This window comes from Moesziomyces antarcticus (assembly GCF_000747765.1).
Source record: "Moesziomyces antarcticus DNA, scaffold: scaffold_v10002, strain JCM 10317, whole genome shotgun sequence".
NCBI classification, from domain to species: domain Eukaryota; kingdom Fungi; phylum Basidiomycota; class Ustilaginomycetes; order Ustilaginales; family Ustilaginaceae; genus Moesziomyces; species Moesziomyces antarcticus.
In genome coordinates, this window is record NW_014639008.1 from 1,499,897 (window position 1) to 1,513,335 (window position 13,439).

General features: G+C 62.1%; 4 protein-coding genes across 4 annotated transcripts; 3 read left to right on the forward strand and 1 right to left on the reverse strand.

Annotated features, from left to right (window-relative positions):
- Positions 1-739: 739 nt before the first annotated feature.
- Positions 740-6,211, forward strand: PAN0_002c1432 (multidrug resistance protein 1; the record flags this gene model as incomplete). The annotated part of the gene is made up of 1 exon (XM_014803597.1): positions 740-6,211. The coding sequence occupies one exon, from the start codon at positions 740-742 to the stop codon at positions 6,209-6,211; it is 5,472 nt and encodes a 1,823-aa protein (XP_014659083.1).
- A 1,245-nt stretch (positions 6,212-7,456) lies between these two features.
- Positions 7,457-9,304, reverse strand: PAN0_002d1433 (threonine ammonia-lyase; the record flags this gene model as incomplete). Its single annotated transcript, XM_014803598.1, has 1 exon — positions 7,457-9,304. The coding sequence occupies one exon, from the start codon at positions 9,302-9,304 to the stop codon at positions 7,457-7,459; it is 1,848 nt and encodes a 615-aa protein (XP_014659084.1).
- A 283-nt stretch (positions 9,305-9,587) lies between these two features.
- On the forward strand, positions 9,588-11,846 carry PAN0_002c1434 (GTPase; Nog2p; the record flags this gene model as incomplete). The annotated part of the gene is made up of 1 exon (XM_014803599.1): positions 9,588-11,846. One exon carries the CDS (start codon positions 9,588-9,590, stop codon positions 11,844-11,846), a length of 2,259 nt encoding a protein of 752 aa, XP_014659085.1.
- Positions 11,847-12,075: 229 nt separating this feature from the next.
- Positions 12,076-13,437, forward strand: PAN0_002c1435 (tyrosine-tRNA ligase; the record flags this gene model as incomplete). The annotated part of the gene is made up of 1 exon (XM_014803600.1): positions 12,076-13,437. The coding sequence occupies one exon, from the start codon at positions 12,076-12,078 to the stop codon at positions 13,435-13,437; it is 1,362 nt and encodes a 453-aa protein (XP_014659086.1).
- Positions 13,438-13,439: the final 2 nt, after the last annotated feature.

Here is a 13,439-nt window from a genome sequence, read left to right on the forward strand (position 1 = left end):
ATTGTCACAGGCATGTTTGGGCGGCCATCTGATAAATTTTTCATCGCTTTCAGCCGGCACTGAGCTCGTCTCTCTTGCTCCGTGCACTCGTTCCCAAGCCGGTTCTTTACGGCCCGCACTAGTTTAGAGCTAGTACTGCTACGCTGCAAGGCCACTTAAGACCAGCTCCTTCGTCGACTCGATCCCGAAGAAGCTGTCCTTGCACCTTGCAGAGCGATCGTTCACTACCACCACCACCACCACCAATACCGACAACGCATCAAGTCGGCATCAAGGTCACGAGCTTTGCACGTGTCAACGGCTTGCACCCACCCACCGGAGCTGTGGGCACTTTGGAATCGGCCAAGGTGAGTCCGTGAGCCCCTCACGCCGTCGAATCCTGTCTGTGCCGCGGTGCACGCTCAAGGGCCGAGTCGGTGCGGCTCTGCGTGACTAGGCTGGCATCGGCAACTAGCGCGTTGGACCTCGGAGCGATCAGCCTGACTCACACCTTAGACCCTTTTGCTGCCTCGCCTCCCACCTACAACAACAGACCTCGTCCAGCTATCTCTCCTCGGGAATCGAACGCCAAGACTGGACTCGACGGCACACCACCAACACACACAGGGCTTCGGCGTCTAACGAGGCTACACGACCATCGGAGAATTTTGGCGATTCTTCTTTTCAAGGCATTTGGTCGGTGACGCGCCGTCGAACAAAAAAAGGATTTCGTGATCAATTCCCGGGCCGACCTCCACCGATGACGTCCTCGCACCAGCAACAACAGCCTTCGGTGCGAGCCAGTACCGATGGCGATGATCACCATTCCGCGTCTACAAACCCACAGCTCGCTTCGGCCCGAGCATCTTCTCATTCCAGCAGCCACAATGATCCGCCCACCGATGCCGTCGCCGCCGGGGATTCGTCGGGACCCTGCATGAATCAGCCCGCTGCATCAGCGCTTTCTTCTCGCTCCGGCGGCACCCATCCATCCCCAACAAGGGACGACGACGACAGCGACTCGGACCAAGACGACGCCGATAATAACGATCCCGAGTCGCTCTCGGCCAGCTTCCTGTCCCAGCTCCGCAGCGATCCAAGGACACCCACGGCGCGATACTCGTTCGACGACCACCACGACTACTTCCACCGTCTCGAATTTGAAGCCCTCGTCCAGCAGCAGCAGCAACAACAGCAGCAACAGCAGCAGCAGCAGCCGGTCGACACCATGGCTTCCCCAACCGCACCTGGCGAAGCCGTAGTGCGATCTTCTTCATCTTCGTCCTCGTCTCAGGGTCGCTGCTCATCGCCAGCTTCTGCATCGACCGTCATCAATGCCGACCAAAGCGCATCGCGGCCCAAACTCGTCACGCTCGATTCGGGCGCAAGTACCAGCCTCAGCAGCGTCAAGACTCGCAAGCGATCCAACTCGGCAGATGGCACCGTCTCGTACGCCAGCTTCCGCAACGGTCGCTACGTTGCGCGTCCACGACATGCCCATCCTGGTCCACCTTCGCTCGAGCAGATCGTGCGCACCGTGCGCGGCCCACAGCCGTCCGACCGCCCCGGTTCGTCCAACGGAAGACCGCGCTCCAATAGCCGCTCCTCCGATCATGGCCCCATCGGCTGGTCACAACGAGGCAATATGGCCATGTTCGCAGATGCAGGCATTCCCGGCACCAGCTTCCCGCATCCCGACGTGCTTGGAGCTGGCGCCGCGGTGACCGCCGCGAGCCAGGCGCATGGTGAGGCGGGATCGACCGCCGACTTTGAGAACACCATCCAGCCGTGGGACTCTCCACGCATCCCGACACGAGCGCTCGCCACGCACGCCATTCCTGCACAGCCGGTGCCTCTCGCAGCTACCAAGGGCAGAGTCGGTACCAGCCACTCGATCGACGGCTCGGACCTCGCCAGCAACCAGCTGCGTCGCAATCAATCGCGCGCATCACGCGCAGCCACCGACGCCGCTTCCCTCTCGCCACCACAAGACCAGCCCAGTGGTCCTGAAGATGACGGCGTGAACAAGCATGACAAGGAAAAGGAAAAGGAGAAGCCGAAAGCCACTTTCAAGGGGCGTTGTAGAAATTCCCTCAAGAGCATCCGTCTCTCGTCCAACTACTTTGCCCTGTACAAGGCGGCCGATCGCACCGACGTTGCGCTGCTCGTCATTGGCATCATCGCAGCCATCGGCTCCGGCGTGCCACTGCCGCTCATCGGTATCCTGTTCGGCCAGCTCATCGACGGATTCAACAGCGCCTCTTGCGGCTCTTCTTCGGTGCCTACCGACAAGAACGCCTTCCTCTCCTCGGTCGACGACAAGGTAGGCAAGATCGCCATCATCGCCGCCGTCAACTTCTTCCTCATCTGGACGTACACCACGTGCTGGTCCAACCTCGGCGAGCGCCTGGTGCGCAAGATGCGCCAACGCTACCTCGCCGCGGTGCTGCGACAGGACATGGCCTTCTTCGACACGCTCAAGCCGGGCGAGGTGGGCACGCGGCTGTCGGCCGACCTGCTCACCATCCAGAACGGCACGAGCGAAAAGATGGGCATCCTCATCTCGTCGCTCTCGTACTTTGTCACGAGCTACATCGTGGCGTTCATCAAGCTGCCCCGGCTTGCGGGCCAGCTCGTGTCGCTGCTGCCCGCGTTCGGAATCGTCAGCATCGTCGGGTCGAGGTTCGTTGCAAATGCGCAGAAGAATACCTCGACGCATCTGTCGCATGCGGCGAGTCTGGCGGCTGAGGCGCTCAACAACCTGCCCGTCGTCCAGGCGTTTGGTGCGCAGAAGAGGCTCTCGAACATCTACCAGAGCCATCTGGAGCGCGCACGTAGGCAGGGCACGCTCAAGGCGCTCGCGGCAGCGTGTGTGCTTGGCGCGCTCTTCTTTGTGGGATACTCGGCCAACGCGCTGGCGTTCTTCTCGGGCTCCAACCTGATCGCGTCGTCCGGCAACCCGGGCACCGTCGGATCCGTGTACACGGTCATCTTCCTGCTGCTCGATGCATCGTTCATCGTGGGTCAGATCGCGCCGTATCTGCAGACGTTCTCGGCGGCATCGGGCGCGGGCCAGGCGCTGCGCGAGACCATCGACAAGGTCTCGCCCATCGACGCCACCAACGCCTCGCATGGCATCATGCCCCAGCCGGGCGATGTGGCCGACATTGCAGTCGAGCTCAAGGACGTCGAGTTTAGCTATCCCGCGCGCCCGGACGAAAAGGCGCTGCACGGACTCAGCATCTCGGTGCCCGCGGGACATCGTGTGGCGCTGGTCGGCCTGTCGGGCTCGGGCAAGTCGACGGTCGCTGCGCTGCTGCAGCGGTTCTACGATCCGACGTCCGGTCGTGTCTTGCTCAATGGCACCGATGTGCGCGAGTACAACGTGCGCTGGCTGCGGTCGCAGATCGGCGTGGTGGGTCAGGAGCCGGTGCTGTTCGACTGCTCCATCATGCAGAGCATCGCGCACGGCCTCGTTGGCTCGCCCGCCCACAGCCACCTCCACGAGACCGTCCTCGCCTTCTCCCAAGTCGGCCAGGAGAAGACCGGCACGGAGCTCGAGCACGTGCTCACGACGAGCGAGCAGCTCGAGCAGCTCGACGAGATCAAGACGCTCTGTGTGCGCGCTGCCAAGCTGGCGGGCGCGCACAACTTTATCGAGCGTCTCCCGCAGGGTTACGACAGCCAGGTCGGCGAGGCGGGCGGCAAGCTCTCGGGCGGGCAGAAGCAGAGGATCTCGATCGCGCGTGCGATCGTCAAGCAGCCCAAGCTGCTGATTCTGGACGAGGCGACCGCGGCGCTCGACTCGCACTCGGAGCATGCGGTCGCCAAGGCGCTCGATAGCATCTCGGAGGGCGTCACCACCGTCGCTATCGCCCACAGACTCGCGACGATTCGCAACTACGACCAGATCGTCGTCATGGGCGCAGGCAAGGTGCTTGAGCAGGGTACGCACAAGCAGCTCCTCGCACTGCGTGGATACTACTACAAGCTCGCCGCGGCTCAGGACACTGGCTCGCGCGCGGACGAGGGTGCGGATGAGAGCGACGCCGATGTTGAGGTCGAGGACGATCTGCCGGTAGAAGAAGTTGAACCGCGCACGCGCCAGAGGATGGACGATGTGGCCGAGGGCGACGAGAGCGAAGGTGCCGACGGCGGCCGCGACGAGTCCAATGCCAACTCGCTCGAGTCGAGCCGCGCGACACTCCGGCGCAACAGCAGCGACGATGTGCAGAACGACAAGGCCGCGGCTGGCGCGGTACGATCCGACGAGCCCACCGAAAAGGAGGCGACCGAGGCTCAGATCGAGCAGCACAAGAGAGGATATCCGCCGCGCGTGATTCTGCGCCGTGTGCTGTGGCTCGTCCGGCGCGAGTGGGCGTACATCCTGCTTGGTCTCTTCACAAGCACCATCATGGGTGGCTCGTATTCGGGCGAGGCGGTGCTGTTCGGCCACGTCATCGAAGCACTGAATCCGCAGTGCCACTCGCCGGACGGCGTGCGCAGCTCCGGCCGCGAGTTCGCGCGCTACTTTTTCATCCTTGCGCTCATCCAGCTGGTGGCGTACTCGATCAACGGGCTGGTGTGGGGGCTGGTGGCGGAGCGGCTGCTGTTCCGTCTGCGCCGCGTGTCGTTCAACACGATGATGCACCAGCGGCTGACGTGGTTCGAGGCGCAGGACCAGAACCCGGCCTCGATGATCGCCTCGCTCTCCAACGACGCCAACAACCTCGGCGGCGTCACGGGCACCGTGATCGGCACCATCTTTTGCATCTTTGTCAACCTGCTTGCGGGCATCATTGTGTCGCACGCGATTGCGTGGCGCATTGCGGTGGTGATCCTGGCACTCGTGCCGATCATCCTCACTGCGGGCTATTTGAGGCTCAAGGTGCTGGCGGATTTCCAGAAGCGGCACGAGACGGCGTACGTCAAGTCGAACGCGCTCGCCATCGAGGCGGTGCAGTGCATCCGGACGGTGGCGAGTTTGGGCAGGGAGGACGATGTGATGCGCAAGTTCGAGCGGTCGCTGCAGAAGCCGTACCGCGAGTCGATGCGCCACTTTTTGTTCGGCAATGTGTTTCTGGCGCTCGCGCTGAGCATCAGCTACTTCATCTACGCCTTTGCCTACTGGTGGGGCAGTCAGAACATCGCCGAGGGTCGCTACTCGCAGACGGCCTTCTTCATCGTGCTTCCCGCACTGCTGTTTTCGGCACAGGCCAGTGGGCAGCTGTTGGCGTTTGCGCCCGATTTCAGCAAGGCGCACGTATCCGCGGCGAACTTTTTTCGGCTCATGGACCAGAGGCCCGAAGCGGTGCAGAAGAAGATGGGTAAGGATGTCGAGGGTGCTGCGCAGGAGGGTGGGGATGCGGATGCGGTCGAGAAGACAAAGGCGACAAGGATCAGTTTCGAGGATGTGTCGTTTACGTATCCGACGCGCGAGGAAGCGGCGCTCAAGGGGGTTTCGCTCGCTATCGAGCCAGGATGCTTTGCGGCGTTTGTGGGACAGTCTGGATCGGGCAAGACGACAGCCATGTCGTTGATCGAGAACTTCTACACGCCGACGAGCGGGTGCGTTCGTGTGGACGGCTTGCGCACCGACCGGACTTCGGACGCGGTGCTGCGTCGAGATATGGCGATTGTCCCTCAGGAGCCCGTGATCTTTTACGGCACGGTACGGTTCAACGTCCTACTTGGCCTGCGCCCGGACATGCCCAGTGCCACTGCGGTTCGCAAGTCCAAGCGGGGACGGGGACGGGGTGGGGAGGAGGATGAGCTTCTTGCTCCGTACCGGGAAGATGTGTCTTGGCAGACGAGTGTTTCGGACACGGACATCGAGGCGGCCTGCAAGGCGGCGGGGATTCACGACACAATCATGTCCTTCCGCAAGGGTTACGACACGCTCATCACCTCGTCGCAACTCTCGGGTGGACAGAAGCAGCGACTCTCGATCGCACGTGCCCTCATCCGCAAACCGCGCCTCTTGCTATTGGACGAGTCGACGAGTGCGCTGGACAGTCATAGCGAACAGGCGTTCCAACAGACGCTGGATGCGATTAGGAGCGAGGGCAAGTGCACCATTCTCGCCATTGCGCATAGGATGAGGACGATCAAGGATGCGGATAAGATCTTCTTGTTCGAAAATGGACACTTGCAGGCTCAGGGCGCCTATGCGGAACTCGTCAAGAGCAACGACTCGTTCAAGGCCATGGTGGCGTATCAGTCGCTCAACTAGTCGTCCATCTAAGGAAAATCACAACCGGATTCGATGCGCCCAAGGTGTTTTTGTCCGGCAACGTCGATCACCCAGAGCGCGTACGGAGGACCGTTGAGAAACAAGCACTGGTTCAGGGGCCGTGGAGTGGATCAGTCGCTCGGCTCGAGAAACGAGATCGAAGATTTAGCGAAGGGGATAGTAGCTGCGTGGAGGCATGATTGCAGGCCGACGTTTCAAGGTGGTCAAGTCCAACGACTGTCCAGAGCATGGAGGCGTATGAGTCGCTCAACTAATCGCTCAAGTCGACCAAAAATGACAATTGGATTCGAAGCAAAAGGGGTGGGTGTGTGCGGGGTTGCAAGGCCATAGTGTTAGAGACGGCTCAGTGGGAGAAAGCGGCGATACAGGACGGCATGTAAGGCCGACGTGTTCAAGGTTGTGCGAGCGTATGGCGTGCACGACTAGAGGGACGACTCGAACCCGGCTCGTGGGCCGCTCCGAGCGCATACGATCGACTCGCCGAGAACGAAAAGAAAAGACACTCGGTTGCGGCGCTAGGCGATAGTGTGTGTCAAGGTAGCGTAGCAGCGTTCCAGGCCATGGAAGGTGCCAGTAGGAATGTCGTTGAAGCAGCAGTGGTATTGAGTGGGGCAGCGGTGCCGGCCAGCTCTCGGAGCCAATCGCGCAACAGTCGTAGATTGTGTACTTGCAACGCGCATGCAGTGTCGACTCGGATTCCGGTGTGATGTCGCGGGGAGGACCGACTGTGCGGCATCGCATCGTCGCTACGTTCAATGCAATGCCCCCGCCTTTCTCTCGGTGTCAAGGGCACGACTCGGCCGAGGCTGGGCAGAGCACCTCCGCTTGAAACTGGACACAACGATGCACGTCCGAGCACAGACAAGGCCGAGGCTGTTGTGATGATGCGCAGCGGTTCGTGAGATTGTTCGGCGTGATCGCCAAGAGCGACCCAGCGAGATTGCATGCGATGCGAAGGTACACTTGTGAACGACGAATGCTACCACCGAATGAAAAGTGCCTTGTCGGCGATGCGAATGGCGCCAGTCGACGCGACCATCTCGTGCACCTCCTCGTCGCCATGGTGTCGCGATCTCACACTCGAGCATTGCGTCTTACTCCGCACTGGTGGCGATCACAGATTGGCGTGGCTAACACAAGCTTGCGTTGGAGAAATGGGATTGGGAAGCGCCGATGTAGTGTGTGCTGTTGGCGCAATTTTGAGTGATACAGAGGGAATCCCAACTAGTGCATGCCGAGGTAGCGTTGGAGGACGGGATTGTTGGTCTCCTCGTGGTAGAGATATCCAAGACCATTCAAAAAGGCGTCTAGGCTTGCGTGGTCTGCTTGGGGAGCCTGGATTCCAAGTAGGATCTTGCCGACGTCGGCGCCGTGGTTGCGGTAGTGGAAGAGCGAGACGTTCCAGCCGGACTGCATGCCCACGAGGAACTTGCGCAGCGCGCCGGGGCGTTCGGGGAATTCGAAGCGGAAGATGCGTTCGTTGGGCACGGCGGTTCTACCGCCCACGAGGTAGCGCAGATGCGACTTAGCCACCTCATCCCCGGAAACATCGAGGGGCGTCATACCATCGGCGGTGAGTGCGGCAAGGATGCTGTCCAATTCCGAACCTCCCGAAAGCGTGGATGCAGCGAGAGAGTCGGCGAGACGCGAGGGATCGAGAGATGCAGTGCTTGACGCCATGGATGCCGAAGCATCGCCGAGCTCGGGGACGGGGAGTGCACCAGGTGCTTGTGGTTCCGGAAGGGGTGCTTTGGTGCCGTTGAGCATAAAGGAGAGCAGGATCTGTGCGCGCTGGCTGTCGGCGTAGCGGTAGCTGAACTCGGTGACGGCGCGCGGATGGATGTGGTTGTGCAGCTTGAGGAACGCACCCGGTTCCTCGGGGATCTCGACCGTGAGCAGCGCCTCCTTGTTCTCGCCCAACTCGGCGCGTTCAGCCACAAAGCGCAGCCGCCCAAAGTTCATGTTGGCACCCGACACGAGCGCGACAAACTTTTTGCCCGAGCCGGCGAGACCGTGCGTGGCAATGTAGCGCTTCATGCCTGCGACGGCGAGTGCACCCGAGGGCTCGGGGATGGAGCGCGTGTCTTCAAAGACGTCCTTGATGGCAGCGCAGATCTCGTCGTTGGTGACGCGCACGACGCCGTCGACAGTATCGCGGCAAACGCGGAAGCACTCTTCGCCCACGATGCGCACGGCCGTGCCGTCGGCGAACAACCCCACCTCCTTGAGCAGCACGCGCTGGCCCTTTTCGAGCGACTGCGCGAGCGCGTCGGCGTCAAACGTCTCGACGCCGATGACTTTGACGTGGGGCGGTGCGATGCGCTTGATGTACGCGGCGACGCCGGCGAGCAGACCGCCGCCGCCGACGCAGCAAAAGATGGCATCGAGATTCGACATGTCCGTCTGGCGGCAGATCTCGACGCCGATCGTACCCTGTCCTGCGATGACGCGCGGATGGTCGAAGGGCGGGATGATGGTCAGACCGTACGCCTTGGAGAGGCGCGTGCACTCTGCCTTGGCCTCGTCGAAATCCTGCCCAAACAGCACCACCTTGGCACCGAGCCGTTTTACGTTGGCCGTCTTGATCTCGGGCGTGCCCTTGGGCATGACGATGGTGCACGGGATGGAGAGATGCGCACCGGCCATCGCCACACCCTGCGCATGGTTGCCGGCCGAACACGCGATGACGCCCTTCCACTTTTGCTCCGGGTCGAGCTGCTGCATCATGTTGAACGCGCCACGCAGCTTGAAGCTGAACACGGGCTGCAGATCTTCGCGCTTGAGCAGCACGTTGCATCCTGTTTTGGAGGAGAGGTTGACGCCCGGCTGGAGCGGCGTCTGCTTGACCAGGTCGTAGATGTCGGCGTTGAGGATGAGGCGCAGATAGTCGGGCGTGTTGTCCGGCTGCATGAGGTGCGGCGGCAGATCGGCGTACAGATGCGTGGGCGGCGCATGCTCCTCGGACGGCGTGGGCGGCACTGTGGGCGTCACGTCGTGCTCGGTCAGGGCTCTCCCCGAGGGAAATGGCCCGGCCAGATATGCGGCGGATGCGGCGGACGAGGATGCCGCCATGGTGACTATGTATCAATGATGGTGGTGGAGCAGGAACGAGTCACACTTTGCTGTTAATGCATCGGGCATCGGCGACTTGTTCGGACGGGGCGATTGGATTGGTGATCATGACCAACCAGCCTCCACCCCACTTTTTCGTATTTTCAGCGTGAATTTTTTCGAAAGACCCTTTTTTTTGGGCTCTAAAGCTGAGCCGCTCGGAGCTGGAAGAAAACGTGTGTCAAAAGGCTCATCATCACTTTGTCTCGCCATCCATCGACATCATCGTCGTTATCGACATACAATGGGTCGACAGCACAGAAAGGAGGATCGCCATGCGCGCAAAAAGACAAAGATTGCCGCCACCAAGGCGCACTCGGCGTCGTCGACAGCCACGCCCGGCGTAGGCAAGCAGGCGACCAACGCCGGCTTTGTATTCAACAAGAACCAGTTCGCCAGCCTCGTCAACAAGGGCAAGGCGAGGCAGCTCCAGCAGCTCCAGCAGCAGTACAACCAGCGAGGCCACAACGCAGCTTTCACAGCCATGGACACGGACAGCGGCGACGTGGCTGAGCCAAGTGCGGCTGCCAAGCTGCGTGAGGAGATCGCGGGGGCGGCTGCGATGAGCAATACCGAGGCGCATCCGTCGCTCGATCTTCAGGACGGCAGCATCGATGCGATGGATAGCCCGGCGCTGCAGCTCGATCCCACGCTGACGGGGCGCAGAGACTCGTCGATCAAGGCGTACATGCGCGAGCTGCGCAAGGTGGTGGACAATGCGGACGTGCTGCTCGAGGTGGTGGATGCGCGCGATCCGCTCGGATGCCGGTCGCTCGAGACGGAGCGCATGCTGCTGCGTGCGGGCAAAAAGGTGGTGCTCATCCTCAACAAGATCGACCTGGTGCCCAAGTCGAACGTGGAGGCATGGCTGCGCTATCTGCGCCACGACTTCCCCACGCTGGCGTTCAAGGCGTCGACGCAGTCGCAGCGCACGCATCTGTCGCAGGGCGCGAGTGCGGTCAACTACACCAAGGCCGGCGCGGCGTCTTCGAGCAGCGACGCCATCAGCAGCGGTTCCGAAGCGGTGGGTGCGGGGGCGGTGCTACAGCTCATCAAAAACTACTCGCGCAGCCTCAACCTCAAGACGTCGATTGCGGTGGGCGTGTTTGGTGCGCCCAACGTGGGCAAGTCGAGCCTGATCAACTCGCTCAAGCGCGCACGCGTGTGCAGTGTCGCCTCGACGCCCGGTCACACCAAGGTGGTGCAGAGCGTGATGCTCGACAAGTCGGTGCGGCTGCTCGACTGTCCCGGCATCGTGTTTAGCGACGAGTCGGGCGCGGGCGCGGCGGCGCTCGGTTTGTCGCCCGAGGAGGTGCACATGCGCAAGCAGTCGGCACTGCTGCGCAACGTGGTCAAGGTGGAGCTGGTGCAGGACCCCATCACGCCCGTCGAGGCGATCATGGCGCGTGTGGACGCCGACCACCTCATGCAAGTGTACGGGCTCGAGTGGTTCCAAGAGGGCGATGCACAGGATCTGCTCATGCGCATCGCCGTGCAACGCGGCAGGATGGCGCGCGGAGGCAAGATCGACATCGACGGTACCGCACGCAGCGTGCTGCACGACTGGAACATCGGTCGCATCAAGTACTACACCCATCCACCGGCGTTGCACCGCTCCGCCATCCTCTCGACCCAAGCGACGGCGCAGGAGAGCGCGCCCGAGGCGAGGCTCGAGCAGAGTTCGGCGATTCTCAGTGGGTTCAGCGAGGCGTTTGATCTGGCGGCGCTGCTCGGCGATGCGGATGCCGAAGTGTTTGGCGCAGGCACGGGTCAGTCGAACGCTCCCCTGCCGGACGCTCCGGCCCCGCGAACAACCCCAACAGAGGCAGAGAGCGAGGCGGATATCGAGGACGACCATGCGGCGCCCGCCCGCATGCAAGGCGAGGTGGAGGCGGTGGAGGCGGTGGAGGCTGGCGATACGTCCCGCCGCTCGACGCTGGGCAAGCGTTCGCGACTGTCGGACTCGGACGACTCGGATGCGGACAGCGACGACGACCTTGCTACTCGGCACCGGCCACACGCCGTCCCCGGCCTGGACGCCGACCTCTCTGACGACGATTCCCTCGCCACCCCGCAGCCCGAACTGGCAACTTGGGCGTGGCAAGACAAGCTGGCGGCCAAGGCGGCTGTGCCGGCATCCAAGCGCGCCGCCGAGCTGGCGACCGCGTTTGCGCCCAACGAGCTTGCGCAGATGGCGGCGCCCACGGGAGCGGCACGGCGCAAGATGAAGAAGCTCAAGAAGCGCGCCGAGCGTGCGGGTGCGGGGCTCGTGAGCCAGCTGCAGGGCCAGATGCTCGACGACGCCGCGCATCCCGGCGCCGACGAGCAGGGCGCACGCGTGGCCAACGGCATATTTGGCAGTGTCGCGCTGCCGTCCAAGCCTGACGTGGTGCGAACGGGCAAGACGGGAAGCATGTTTGATGTGCTCTGCCAGCAGATGGAGGACGAAGCGTCGGATGGTGAGGCGGTGGCACAGGCGGAAGACTATGAGGAGGAGCTGTAGCCCCAGCACAATCGTGAATGCGATCCTGTCCCGTCTGCTTCTTGGATTGCGTATGTTGCGAGGTTGCGAGGGGGAAGAGAGAGGGAGCGAGAAGGAGTGGAGGTGGGAGGTTCAAGGCGAAAAGATGAGCCGAAATGAGCCGAAATGAGCGGATTTTTTTTTTTTTTTTTTGGCGGGTTTCTTCTGATCCACCAACACCATCACTCTCTCACGCACTGGAAGCATCGCGATGCTGGCGCGGGTCGTACGGGGGAGCATTTCCTCGCCGTCGCGGGGGGTGCGGAGGTACAGCACTGTCACGGGGGATGTTGTGGGCGAGCTGGAAACACGAGGGCTCGTGCACACGCTCACATCGCGCGCGTTGCGGACACACCTCTCGTCACCCCGAACCGTCTACTCTGGCGTCGACCCGTCAGCACGCTCTCTGCACGTCGGCAATCTTCTGCCGCTTTTGGCGCTGGCGCATTTCGCGCGCTGCGGCCACACACCCATCGTGCTCGTCGGCGGTGCGACGGGCAGTATCGGCGACCCCTCGGGTCGATCCACCGAACGCAATGCACTCGATCCCGACACGCTCACCGCCAACGTCGCGGCGATCCAATCGCAGCTGCAGATGTTCTTTGCCAATGTCGCCACATTCTCGGGCAAGGAGGTGGGCGTTCGGATGCTGAACAACTACACGTGGATGAGTGGTGTTTCGATGCTCGACTTTCTGGGCGAGGTGGGAAGGCACGCGAGGTTGACGCAGATGCTGGCGAGGGATAGCGTGGCGTCAAGGATGGAGGGGGAGGGGATGAGTTATACCGAGTTTAGCTATCAGCTGCTCCAGGCATACGACTTTGCCCATCTTCACCGCTCATCGGGCTGCACGGTGCAATTGGGCGGATCGGATCAGTTGGGCAATATCAGTGCGGGGATCGATTTGATAAGGCGAAGGATGGGGGCCAAGGCGATGCAGGATGATCCGGCTTACGGGTTGACGTTGCCACTGTTGACCACGGCGAGCGGGGAGAAGTTCGGCAAGAGCGCGGGAAATGCAGTTTGGCTCGAGGAGGCGCTTACGAGCCATTTGGAGTTCTTCCAGTTCTTCCTGCGCACGCCGGACGCCGACGTAGCGCGGTACCTCAACGCGCTCACCCTGCTCTCGCCGGGCGAAATAGCGGCGGTGTTGAGGGAGCATGATCAAGATAGGAGCAAGAGGAAAGCTCAGAGGGTGTTGGCCGACCACATGACGCGGCTCATTCGCGGAGCCGAGGCGGCCAAAACGGCCCAGACACTCACCCAGCTCGTAGCTGCCACACCGGACGACGTGCCACAGCTGCTCAGGCAGCTGGATCTGCACAGCGCAGGCAGCATAGTAACCAGGCTGCGGGAGGGAGAGCCAATGGACGTCACACGTATAGCCGCCGAAACTGGGCTGGTCAAAAGCAGGGCCGAGGCAAAGAGGCTGCTCAGTGCGCGCGGGCTGTACATCAACAATGCGCCCGCGCGGGTGGGGTTGCAAGAGCAAATGGTGCAGCTGCCGCGGGGGGGCAAGGCAGCTGTGATCCGTGCGGGCAAATCCGCCCTCCGCATCGTGCACATCGCATAGCA